Source organism: Corvus brachyrhynchos, unplaced genomic scaffold (genome assembly GCF_000691975.1).
Source record: "Corvus brachyrhynchos isolate BGI_N302 unplaced genomic scaffold, ASM69197v1 scaffold83, whole genome shotgun sequence".
Lineage (NCBI taxonomy): Eukaryota > Metazoa > Chordata > Aves > Passeriformes > Corvidae > Corvus > Corvus brachyrhynchos.
In genome coordinates this window covers 6,890,029-6,902,030 of record NW_008238464.1, presented here as the reverse complement: position 1 = coordinate 6,902,030, position 12,002 = coordinate 6,890,029, and the positions used below count along the sequence as shown (strand labels likewise).

General features: G+C 42.0%; 1 protein-coding gene across 9 annotated transcripts in view; it reads left to right on the top strand.

The window, feature by feature from the left end:
• The window catches only part of MCF2L (MCF.2 cell line derived transforming sequence like), a 147,700-nt gene that overhangs the window by 23,596 nt on the left and 112,102 nt on the right, over nt 1–12,002 (top strand). Inside the window, exon 1 of one of the 9 annotated variants that reach the window (XM_017737071.1) lies at nt 7–162. The exons of 7 other annotated variants lie outside the window; for them this stretch is intronic. In XM_017737071.1, the coding sequence (XP_017592560.1) occupies nt 84–162 (79 nt within the window). In that variant the 5' untranslated portion in view covers nt 7–83. Of the gene's footprint in view, nt 1–6; nt 163–12,002 lie in introns of those variants that run through there. One more of the 9 variants, XM_008635867.2, reaches the window with a different exon arrangement.

Genomic DNA, 12,002 nt, shown 5'->3' with positions numbered 1-12,002 from the left:
TTTTTTTTTTCCCCCTGCCTCCTTTAATCCTTGAGCAGGGGGGGGGGCATGTTTGCTGTGGATTCTTTTTGTTTTATCTGAGAATGAGATGCTGGCTGAAAATTGAAGAAATGGCCCTAGAAGAATTGATGCAAAGATTAAATGCGGTTTCCCAGTGCGCTGGTAGGAGGAGCTGCTGGTCTTAAATAACGTGTTGTGTGGATGCTGTTAGGGATTTTGTAGGATTTACAGAAAATCCTGGCAATCTGACTAGCTTTCTTTATGCATGCTTTCATTAATAGGAAAGAAAACATTATGAGCTTTTGTCAGCAGGTTAAACTTTTGTTGATATTAACACTAATTAAAATTTTTTAGTGCTTAGATATTCCTGAAGCATGCTTTAGAACATCATCTTGAGTAGTTTTGGGTAGCTGTTAGCCCAGTCATATACTCTAAATGGGTCTTGATTCCCTTTTTATCTGACTCGGCTGTACCTTAATTGGGGGAATTACAGATTTGTCTAGTGAAATGGGTCTAATATGAAGCAATGAAAAGCTCAGCTAACTGTAAGCACTGCAAGCCAGTATTTTGGGTGGATATAAATTGCACTTTCATGAGAATGAAGAGTTGCATGAATTAATCGTGGTTAGTTTTACACCTGTATGGATTAAAAACTAGAGCAGATCTGCTAAAACAGTTTTAGCGCTGTAGAAAGATTATGACAATTTCTGAGATTCTTTTATTTGTTGAAAATGTAAATGCTTGTGTGTTCAAAACTAGAAGTAAGAAGCAGTGCATGATAATGTGATCTTTGATTAGATCTAGGAATGTTTTCCTGGCTATTGCTTATGCAGAATGTGAACGTATTTCAGAATAAAAAGTTGCCTGGAGAGACAAGAGAGGTGGTTTTTGCATCCTTTGAAACTGTTTGGTTTGCCCTTTATTCTTGGTTGACAGATTACAGAAGTCTTGCATCTTCTTGTCATGTGAGGCAAAACAGTGATTTGAAAATACAGAATATATAAGGTATTATTCATTGCAGTATCAAAATTTGGAATTTATCTTCCTGTTTTCCTAGTCCTCTATTTCTTAAGGGTGACTTTCTCATCTTTTGCAATTTCCGTGGGGTGGAAGGAGATAATTAGCAAGATGGCTGATGCTGTAGTCTGATGAACACATAGATTAAATGACAAATATGGAATGAACAGATCAGCTGCATCTGTTTTCTTGGATAGGGAAAAAAGGTATTTTACCTTCTCAATAACATTTTTCTGGGGGGGAAACAAGATTGGATCTGACAAGAACAAGCATTAAATTACAAGTAAAGGTCACATGCACACTATTTTCTCCTTTCTTTTTATTCCTATTGATTATATTCCTATTTTCAAAACATGTCTTTATTAAATGTCTGAATATTTGTTTAGTTTCCTGTTTTGATTTTCTTAATAAGAAAGCCAGTCTGATATTTTCTAGGGCATACTGTCTATTGCAGTTTATTTTAATAATTTGTACATTACTTTTTCCACTCCCATGAAAATGTTGATCTAGCTTTTTTGAGGCAAGATAAATTTTACGAATGTATGGTGGATTTGATTAGGAATGTGAGAGCCTTTTCTTCCTGAACTGAAGGAGAGGGAGCCTCCAGAGTGGGAGGTTTGCCTGTGACACTGCCTGTCTCTCAGCTGTGCAGCTGCAGGTACACTGTGACCTTCATGTAGCCACCAGCAGCTCCGAACGCTGTTTTCATACTTGCTGGCAGCTCTGACCATGTGCTGGTATTTAGCTTGTTAAACTTGCATATTTAAAGGGGGGAAAAAAAAAAAAAGAGAGAGAGAAAAGGCAGCCTTTACTTTACAGCCAGTTTCATGTTCATGTGGTTTAGCTGGTCCCTCTCCTCCCCCTTCTCTTTCTTCCTCTCCATTATAATCCTTGTGTGGGTATTCTCAGGCCAAAGCCAGCACTTTTCTACAGCCAGTGGTTGTATTTACAGGTGACTGTTTCAGGTTTCCTTTTCCTTCACCCCCCTTCCCTCCCTTGCTGCTTTCAGGTTGCTTAGACTGTTTCTCTGTCGCTGTCTCCCATGCTTGGGCTGTACACTGTCCTTGGGTCAAATTATCCTGTCTGGCTTCACAGCAGTTCTGTTGATTCAGAAACCTTTTGTAAACAAAGATTTCCTTAACAGCCCAAGATCATGTTCAGACTTTTTCAATAGCTCCCTACTCAGGAGTAATTGAAATGCAGAGGTTACCCTGGCTTCCCCCTGGTGCAGCTGTCCACCTTCAGGCATCAAGGAATTTTCTCCTTTGTAGGATTCTAGGTTAAAAAAACCCCAGAAAACTGTTTTTCCTTAGCTTGTATTTTTTTTTTCTGAATTATACTGTAGGCAGGCTGAGATTTATCCCAGGTAGTTTTAAGCTTTTGCGTCAGAAGAGGGATTCTCCTAAAATCCTTGTGCACTGAACAGAGAGAAGGGGGCATGTTAAGATGTTAAGAAGGAAAGTCCTTCTACCTTCTGAGGTGCACTGGTCTTTCCTGTGACTGGGTCAGGGGGCCAGGAAGCCTGGAGTAGCTCAGCTCCTAACCTAGCATCTCCCAATGCCTGAGGTTAGGAATAGTAGGTCTGGGTGTGTCCGTAATCTTTCACTGTTCTACCACAACAGCCTTTATGCCTCTGGCTGCTTTCCTGCTGGCAAGTCCCCTGTGTCAGTCTGGCACTCACACAACCTTTCTGGGCTACTCATCCCTCACTGCCACAGCAGCACTTGCCTTAGCGGTTCTGCTCCCTCTTCTCTGACCAAATTCTGATTTACTCACATTCCCAGCTCCCATGGTACGTTACTGACCTCTCCTTACTCTCTTATGAGTGTGTGATCCTCTCACTGGATCCCTCGAGTGCCTTCCTCTGCCACATTTCACAAATCCAGACAGCTTTCTCTGGCAAAGCTTTGGTTGATTATTTCTCATCTTCCTCACCTTCACCTTATCCTCCAACACGTGTCTTCTACTTCTGAACACACTTAGCTACCAAAATCAGGCTCCCTAGTTTAATATTATCATCTGCTTCATATTCATGCTCTGACTCCTGTTCCACAGTTCAAAATAACATTGCACCCTACCCTTTTCCAACAGCTATAAAGGGTGTTCCCATGGCATTTTCTTTAATTTTTTCGCAGATCCACTCCTCAGTCTTCCCAGCCACTTTCCTTCTATCAAATGGCCACCTGGACTTGGATGACCAGACTAATTGCTTTTGCTGTTCTCATATAAATCCATAAAATAAGGCAGAAATTATTTAAAGAAATTCTCTGGGTGTGGTTTTTTGGTTTTGTTTGGTTTTTTTTAAAATTTATTTTCTATTAGAATTGTGAGGTTATTTCAGAAAAAAACTGTGACATTATTATTGATACTAAAAAAAAATCCTGGTTTTGTCCATGTTTATTGTTTTGATGAATAATGGCATAATTTCTGTTCATTTGGACATAGTTTTTACTTTCCTTCTTCTTTTTCAGTTGTTGCTGTGTTAAATTCAACTCTCTTCCACAAATTTCTGTTTATGGACAGAGCTTCCCCTCCCCATGGAACAGTAGCTCAGAGGTTGAAGCCTGAGATGATGAATAGTTCTGACCTGGGACCTCATGCATTGTCCATATCATTGCCATGGGGGTTCTGCTGAGGACTCCCTTTGCTCTGACTGACACAGAAACAGTGTTAAGGCACCAGCTCCTGATGTCAGTCACTACCCTACATTTGCATCATTTGGAAGCCTTGCAGTGACGTGTTGTCTAATTCATGCAAACAGGCAATACAAGTCTGACATTCTCAGCCCTAAGCTTGTGGAAGCCCCGCTATAACAGTTTCTTTCCACCTTGGAAAAGCGCCACTATTACAGCTACCATCTGTTTCCTCTCCTCAAATGCAATTTTAATGCTCTTCAGAAAGAAGAAACATCTGCAAACCAAAGAAGGAAAACATGTGGTTCCGCAGTAAATACGTATGCAGTGCTGGTATTTTAAGTACAGGTAGCATCCTGTAGCCATTTCAGCCTCAGTCACTTTTCAATAGCTCCAGATTTTCAGTCTTATTCACAATTTGGGCCCAAACTTTACATTACATTTCCCTGACTTTCTGTTCTTGACAGGCAGGCTTTTGAAGTTTTGAAAGCTGGCTCACCTGTAGTGACAAATTAGGCACAGATGTAGGAGAAAGGAACTCGCACACCATCTCCAAGCATCACTGGGGTGAGTTAGATTATTGCAAGAACAAACAGGAACATCCTGAGGCATTCTGAAGGGACATTTTAAAGTTGTGGGCAGCTGGAAGGACCTGTTCTGTGTGTCCTCCCCATTCCTACACTCTTGTGAGCTTGCCTGCACTTTCTTACCTTTGTAGCTTCTGTCCTTGGTTCACTTGATTTTCAGGTTTGGGAACCCAAAAAGTCTTTCTCCATGTGGCAGAGTGCTCTGTTTGCCTCTGTTAATTTGGCAGGTAGGCAGGTCTGAGCATGAATGCATTGATTTACTACTTGGCAACTTTCTATGTAGCTGATAGAGTTGGAGAGAGCCATGTGAGAGGTCTGAAATCTGCAGGTTGTTGGCACATCCACGGCACCCAGGTGGCCTTTACTGGTAATGGGGCATGCCTCTGCCTGGTATTAACTTGCTGGCCTTTAGTTTCAGCTTTTCTGCTGAAAGTAGAAAAAGTAGGCATGTCCTTCCTGACATGAGGTTTAAAATTTTAAAAATAAAGATGGGAGCTGCAGTTGAACAGACACAATTAAGCAGTTAGGAGTGGATTGCTCATATTTGCTATGGGGATGTACTGTCACAGCTCCTGGGAGCCCCTGCATGACATCTATTTCTTAGCATATTCTGGCCTAAAACAAAATCTTTATTTTACTACTGAAACAGCTGAATCTAGTGAAACTAGTGGGAGTAAAGTTCAGAGATGGCAACAGTATCTTCCTCATGAAAAGGAGCTAGCTGCCTTTTTGGGAATCTGAGGAAAAATATTTTAGTATTTTGTTCAACATCAAGGTTGATTGCATCTTATTTTTAGCCAAGCTATTTTTGCTTAAAATTGTGTCCCAAAACGGTTCATAACAAGAGGGTTTCTTTTTTTTTTACATACAACTCCTCCCCCTGGCCCCTACCCCCCCCCAAAAAAAAAAAAACAAACCAAACAGCAAAAAACCAAGAACCACTTGACTTCATATCCATATCCATGTGCAATTTCTGGTACTGTCAGCAACCTCTCTTATGTCACCTACCCCAGACTTTCATTGATTTTAGTGGCAGTTACTGAACTACAGTAGGAAAACTGCGATCTGGGCAGATATCTTTCAACAGATTCAGGGCAAAATAGGTATTAAATAGTAAATGATGGCACATTTAGAATGACTTTTCATAGGATTATGGGCTGCATACTTGTCAGTCTCCTCTTCAGTTTATGGACTTTGGGTAGATATACTTAAAGCTTGCAGAGCTGGGAAAGCCCTGCCTGGATTTAAATACTTAGTGATATGAAAGAAGAAAAAAGCCTGTTACTTTAATGTGGTTTTATTATCATGGTGTCTCAGAATACTTTCTTGGCAAGAGTGCCTGGCACAGCTGTCTGCCATGCTTCCAACCAAAGAGAGCCAAACTGCAAGATTACCTTGTGCATATCAAATAACAGGGAACTTCTGCAGAAAAAGAACAGCACAGAGCAGGGACGGGGTGTCTGCATGTAACGCTGGCTGTGTTGTCTTCAAGGTGTTTGCTCTAAGCTGATGTGTTGGCCAATGCCTGGGAGCAGGAGGCATTTGGGTCACTCACTTTTTCATTTAATGAAGAAGATCAAGCCAGCTACTTGGGATTTTGTTGTTTGTGTGTCAGCTCCAACAACTTCTTAAGGTTTTCAGTATCTGAAACACTGCATTTCATCTGGAACTTTGAGTCTACTGTTTTACAGTATCCGGCTTAGTTCCATTGTTTCTTTTGTCCCATTAAATAGCAGCTCTCATTTCCGACAGAAAGAACAGAATCTTGAATGCTTTTATATGGATTAATTGCTTGTAGGTCTCTTGAGTTAGCCCTGCAATACTGTGTTGGCTATTTTGACCTCTCTAGTTACTTATCCCCACAACTGCATAGCTCAAGCATGAGCCACTTGGCTTGCCACACATAGGAATGCAGCTTTGTGGTGATGCAAACTGTCTGGAAGTCCAGCCTTTAACATTGCCTTTAACAGCACCATGGGTGCAGCTTCCTCATGCCTTGTGGAACAGTCACCCAAAGCACACAGTCTTGGGTGCAGGTAGAGATGGAATCATCATCTTGGAAGTTGACTTCCTGCACAGTGTAGGCAGTTTCAGACAATAGATCCCCTTACTTAAAGCAGTCTTGGATGTTAGTTATATCCTCAGTCTGTCTCTGCTGGTCTTTCTGTGGCTTTTGAGATTTTGTGATAATGCTTTACATTTCTTGATGACTGACGGGAAGTGCTAATTGAGTTGTGGTGTACCAGGGCCATGGAGCTGGCTGTTGGGCTTCCCATACGGTTCCCTGGAGCAGCAGGGATTTGGGCACAATGAAACCATGCTGCAATGACTAAATGTTAAATTTGGTCACACAAAAGGTGTAACTGGCTGTGAGTTTCAGCATGGGAGAAAGCTGAAACGGAGAAGCCTTGTGATAGCCATCCCCAAACACATCTGCCTTTGTGTGAAGGTTGGTGGGGTTTGAGCTTGGTAGGAGCTGGTGTGATGGTGCCTTAGGCAGTTAAATCCCTTTCAGGACACAGGGTAAGGCAGTTTCCTCGTAGAATGTGGCACTCAAATTGTGGTGAGCTGATAAAGCACAGTGCAGCATGGTACCACCAGGTTTTGAAGATTTAGGTGTGTAATGCTGCTTGGCAGCAGTCTGCCTTTTTAAAATTGATAATCTGGGCAAACAGGTATTTGGCAAGTTGAGAACCACACCGCTGTGCTAAAAGTAAGCTCTTGTTTTTCACCTGTGCTGTTATTTCAGGGCTGTCACCCTTCCTATGCTTGAGGCATTTGCTAAGTGACAGTTTTACTAGAACTCTTTCTGCCTGCAGCACTTCATGTGGCAGGCAGAAAATTTGCACCAAGAAGTGACTGTCCTAGTTCTTTTATAGTCTCAATTCTTGTTGAGCCAGAAATGTATCTTCCTTTTCTTTCAATTCCTGCCTATCATCTGATGAATTTAAAGGGAGGGTGGCTTTGCATATGAAACATCAAGATAATTTATCCAAACAGAAAATGATGAGAATACACATAGCTGATTTTAAAAATTACTCTTCAGACTACAACACTCATTGTTAAAAATATCAAATGATAAATTGCAGCCTTTCTGTAAACAGTCTTGTGTCTGGCTTCTGGGATGGACAAAGTCCTTTCCTTTGGTCACTATTTTGTCCTGGGCTGCTGGTTTTGTCTCCAAGTAACCCTGTGTTACTTAGCCAGTCATTTTAGGTTACCTCACATCACATGCCAGTGTTTGAACAAGAGCTTTGTAAAACCAGTCTTGTATCAGCTTTTGGCCCATGAACCAAATGAACCAGTGCATTGTGTGACTGACTTGTTTCCTCTTTCTGCGTTTACCTAGCGTGTGTTACTACAGGCATGGTGCCTACTGAAGCAACTGCTGTGGAAAAGCCCCACCAAACTGAAATGTTTCTTATGGCTCTGTATCCTGCTGCTGTGGAAGATTTGTAATTGAATTGGTTTATCTCTATTTCCATTATCTCAGCATTTGCAATTTTCAGATTTACTGCAGTGAAAAGACTCATTTGGTAATTCATATGGGGAGCTGAAAGCTGAGTGGGTTTTTCTGATTCCCTGTCTGCCTCTGAGAAGTGCCCGAACTCTCAGGCAGGTTTCTGCTGTGTGGGAGGGCAAAGTTTACCCATCTTGTATCCTTTTGCTGATACATACGTGAATTTGTCTCTCCAAACACCAGGTAATTCTTCTCCTGGCTTTTGTTTTCAGTTTCTAGCTGAGTCTGGAACTTGGTTGTTATTACCAAATAGATTTATAAAAGGAAGCTTGATGCTTTCTTACTTAGCATTTCGCTTTTTTGAGACACTTTACTCAGCCTTTCAGTATATTTGTAATGGCAAAGTACATTTATATAAAATTCTCTATTCGTGTTATAATACTTAAAAACAAAATTAAAGCTCCCACACAAACATTCAGTGAAACAAAGTAGATTAAAAAGCATGTTTGTTTTGAGGAAGGAATTTTTCCAGCTTTCTTTGAGGACTGTTGGCAATGGAAGAAGGAGAAGGATAGGCTAAAGAAGCAAAACATGCGTGTTTGGTTATGCAGCTTGGATGAGAATAGAAAGCTGGCAGAAACAAGGTGGTATAAAAAGATTCTCTGGATGCTTTGCTCATAGATGGTCGTTTATTAGGACATGAAGCTGGGTCCCTATAATACACTGTCTGAAAAACAATAGCTTTATGTTCAATAGTTATGATGGAATATGTCCTACATTCACAGAATCACAAGAGTGATGAAAATTCATCATCATTACTTAATTCATGCTTGAGTACCTGCCAGGCTCTAATTATGAGATAGCTCCAGTCTGCTCAGGACCCAGATGTTTACTGTGATCCTGGCACAGGTGGTTTTGTTGAGGACAGCAACAGTCAAAAATTCCATTTCTGGGTTTTGTGCAGCAGCTGCTGAGGCTGCAAGTGGCCTGTGGGATGTACATTGGAGTTCTGATACTAGAGATTTGAAGGTAAAGAGAGGCAAAGAGCATCTGAGTGCGCTGGAGGGATCAAAAGGAAGTCACCAAAATTCCAAAGTTGTTGATGGTTTTCAAAATGCTACCAACAGCTGACAGAGGGAAAAAAAATAAAGGACCTCTCCAAGTCAGATAAATCACTTGTGAAGTAAAGGTAAGAAAAAAATACAAACCAACACATTGCACTTTTAGCTTTCTAATTCCATACTTTCTTAATTTCCTTCCGCTGAGTCTCTTCAGTGTTTCTTACTCCCAGCTCATGCTTTACTTGCCTTTCAAGGACATTGCAATCTGCATCTGACTTCAGTGCCATCATTGTTTCAAAGTCAATTCCTTTGAAAATGGTATACCTGAATTTCTTTGAGACCACAAAGCCTGGAGCAGGAGAGGGATATTAATAGAAACAGCTTCTCTCTGTTGTTGTATGAAGACAGAAGATGAATTATTTCAGTGTGGCAGGTGGAGGTGTTTTTCAAAGCAACTGTTTGCATTTTTGAAGATCCAACAGGGAATTAAAAAGGTCTGGGTGGCATAGAGAGCTGGCATAATTTTGCATAAGGAGAGCAAAGGTACAAATTAAATACTACACTGCTAATTTTGCTAGGTGTGCTTAGCAATTATCCAGGTTAAAGTAGTACTAGCAGTTCCCATCCAGCCTTCAGAAAATCAGGAAGAAACTTTGCTGCATCCTACCACATGCCTTTTAAAACATGGAAACAGAACAATTACTTTGGGCTTTATTTGATACTCTTTTTAAACACCTTTAATCCCACAATGATTCTTTTAGGATAATGGTCTAGGTCTGAATTCAGTAAAGACTCTGCCTGACATTCATATGATGCTGCAGGGAACTCTTGTTGGAGCTGGTGGGAAGAGGCAGGATTTAAATTTTATCCCCAAAGGAGGGTGAGAGTGTAGAGAAATACAAGAATAGTTTGAAGGGAAATACAGGTATTTGAGACAGTCCTGATGTGCGACTGCCAAGGCAGGAAGGGACGTGGGTGTTACCATTTGGCACTTGGATAGTGGAGAAGCCCCTCCTGTTCCCCCACATTCCCTCAGGAGTTCCTCTCCCATCCTTTCCCATCAAGTAGCTCCTGACGTTCTGCACGTGGACATTGCCTGAGCTGCAGTGTGGCTGGTGGCTCTTTGGTGTGCATCCTGCCTGAGAAGGAAGGCAGGAGCAGGCAGAGCTACGAGGCAGAGGAGCCTCCCAACTCACTCGGTATCACCACCACCCTGGACCAGCAGTCTTGCTGGCTCGACAACCAGTCTGCAAGTCTTCCTGACATATGAGACATGTGATGCATGGCTGGTACAGAGAGCTCGACCTGTGTCATTAAATAGCAACAAATGGAATTTATCATATTCAATTTTAGAGATACACGTGGAAGAAAAGGAAGCAAGATGTGTACATCCACTCTGCTCTCTTTCCTAACCCTTTTCTCTGCTTCCTGCTCCTGGCAGCAGATCAGCTGTGTGTTAGCCTTACAGGGGGGTATTTTTGTTCATTAGGTTCTGTGGGGTTCTCACAAGTCTTGCCACTGTGTGTTGCTCTCCTGTGCAGGGAGCAGGGCTGTGCTGGGGGTTTGCAGATCTTGCCTCTCCACAGACCCTGCCCTACAGCCTGTCCGGGACTGTAAGGGCCGCCCTGTCTGTCAAGGATGCTTCATCCCACTGAGATCAGAATGCTTCTCAGGCAGCTGCACTGGCTACGATTTACTGGAGTTGAAAAGTACTCAGGAAAAAGTTATTAAAAGTGTCAGGTTTAATTTTATAGCACCATTAATGCTGGAGACCTCTGACTTTGAAAATTACAATGGACTGGTAATTGCAGAAGGAAGAACTTAGTTTAACTATTTATGCCTTTAGAAAGGAATTTTGAGGGTCAAAGCCTGATTTTTAAAGTGTGTTGCTAATAATACATTAGGCAATGAATTAGTAAGTCATTAAACTATGAATAAATGAAATTGTGTTTGTTTTAAAGGCTGGTCATCTGCTCTGCTCCATTTTTTGTACAGCCTGCCAAATCCTTTGCAGATGAGCTATACTGCTCTCGACAGATCCCTGCCTCAAGTAACTTGTTATCTGTATTTGACACAGCAGAAGAGGAAACATCAGACAAGCGTGGTGGAATTGGTGAGGGAGGGAGGGAGAAACATTCCCAGCAGAAATAAGGTCAGGCGCATCACTGCACAGAACTGCCAGCGGGCTTCAAGCAGTTTTTCTTGTTTGGGAGAATAAGGGGTGCGTGCCCCATGGTATCTCTCAGCAGGTCTGGTCCTCTGCTTGCAGAAGTGAGAGTCCTGTTGTGGCTCCTGCCCAGCTCAGTCACCTGGGTTTCCTCTCCTAGAGATGAGGTGGGATGGGAGGGAGCAGGGCGAGGCAGAGCTTGGCACTTGAGTGTCTCCTCCCCTGATAAAGTGAGGGCACGGCAAGGGTGGGAGCTTAGGGAAACAGCAACACCCGTCCCATCTGGAGGCAGCCTGGGAGGCGTCTGGTCAGTGATGACTCTGTGTAAACCTGGATATCCGGGGCTGCTACCTGGTCTTACTCTTCACCTCAGCTGTTTCTGTCAGCAAGCAACCAAAGTTAGGTTATGAACAGTTAAGACATGAAATAGCATTTGTGCTCCAATGTTTTAGTTTCCATCTTTGCAGCTTTTTTTCCTAGTTTTTGAGAAATTGTTTGAAAAATGGCGTAAAATATCATGTTTCACCGTGCTTGATGGAGAGTTGTGGGTTTGTATGGTGTAGAGTCAACATTTGGTGAGCTTATTAGGTTCTGACAGCCGTTACATGGCCAGTCAACAGAACTGGAGTTTCTACACGCAAAAGTTTCTAATGTCAAGCAGCAGTTTGACTGCTATTAATAAACCATGTTGCTGCTACCTAATAAATGAGACCAGTTTAAAAAATCCAAACAAACAAAAGCAAAACCCAACAGCAACCATTTCTAATAAAGTTTTTAATTTTTTAAGCTTTTTGGAAACAGTTGGTCCCAAACCATTTTCCAAGCACATCTGCTTTTTCTTTTTCCCTTGCCTTTAGCTTCCCATGGTTTCTCTTGTATCAGGTGGGTGCCTTGCAGTTGTTCGAACCATTAAACTGGTTGTTGATTGAACAGAAATTTGCTGTTCTCTTTTCCTGAGGGCATTTGAGCTGACACCAGGGCAACAGTGAGAACACATGGCCATGGCATTGGAGGAACAGGGATGGGGTATGACTGTTCCTTCACTAGCAGTCTGTAGTTAATTAAGAGGAGAAATGG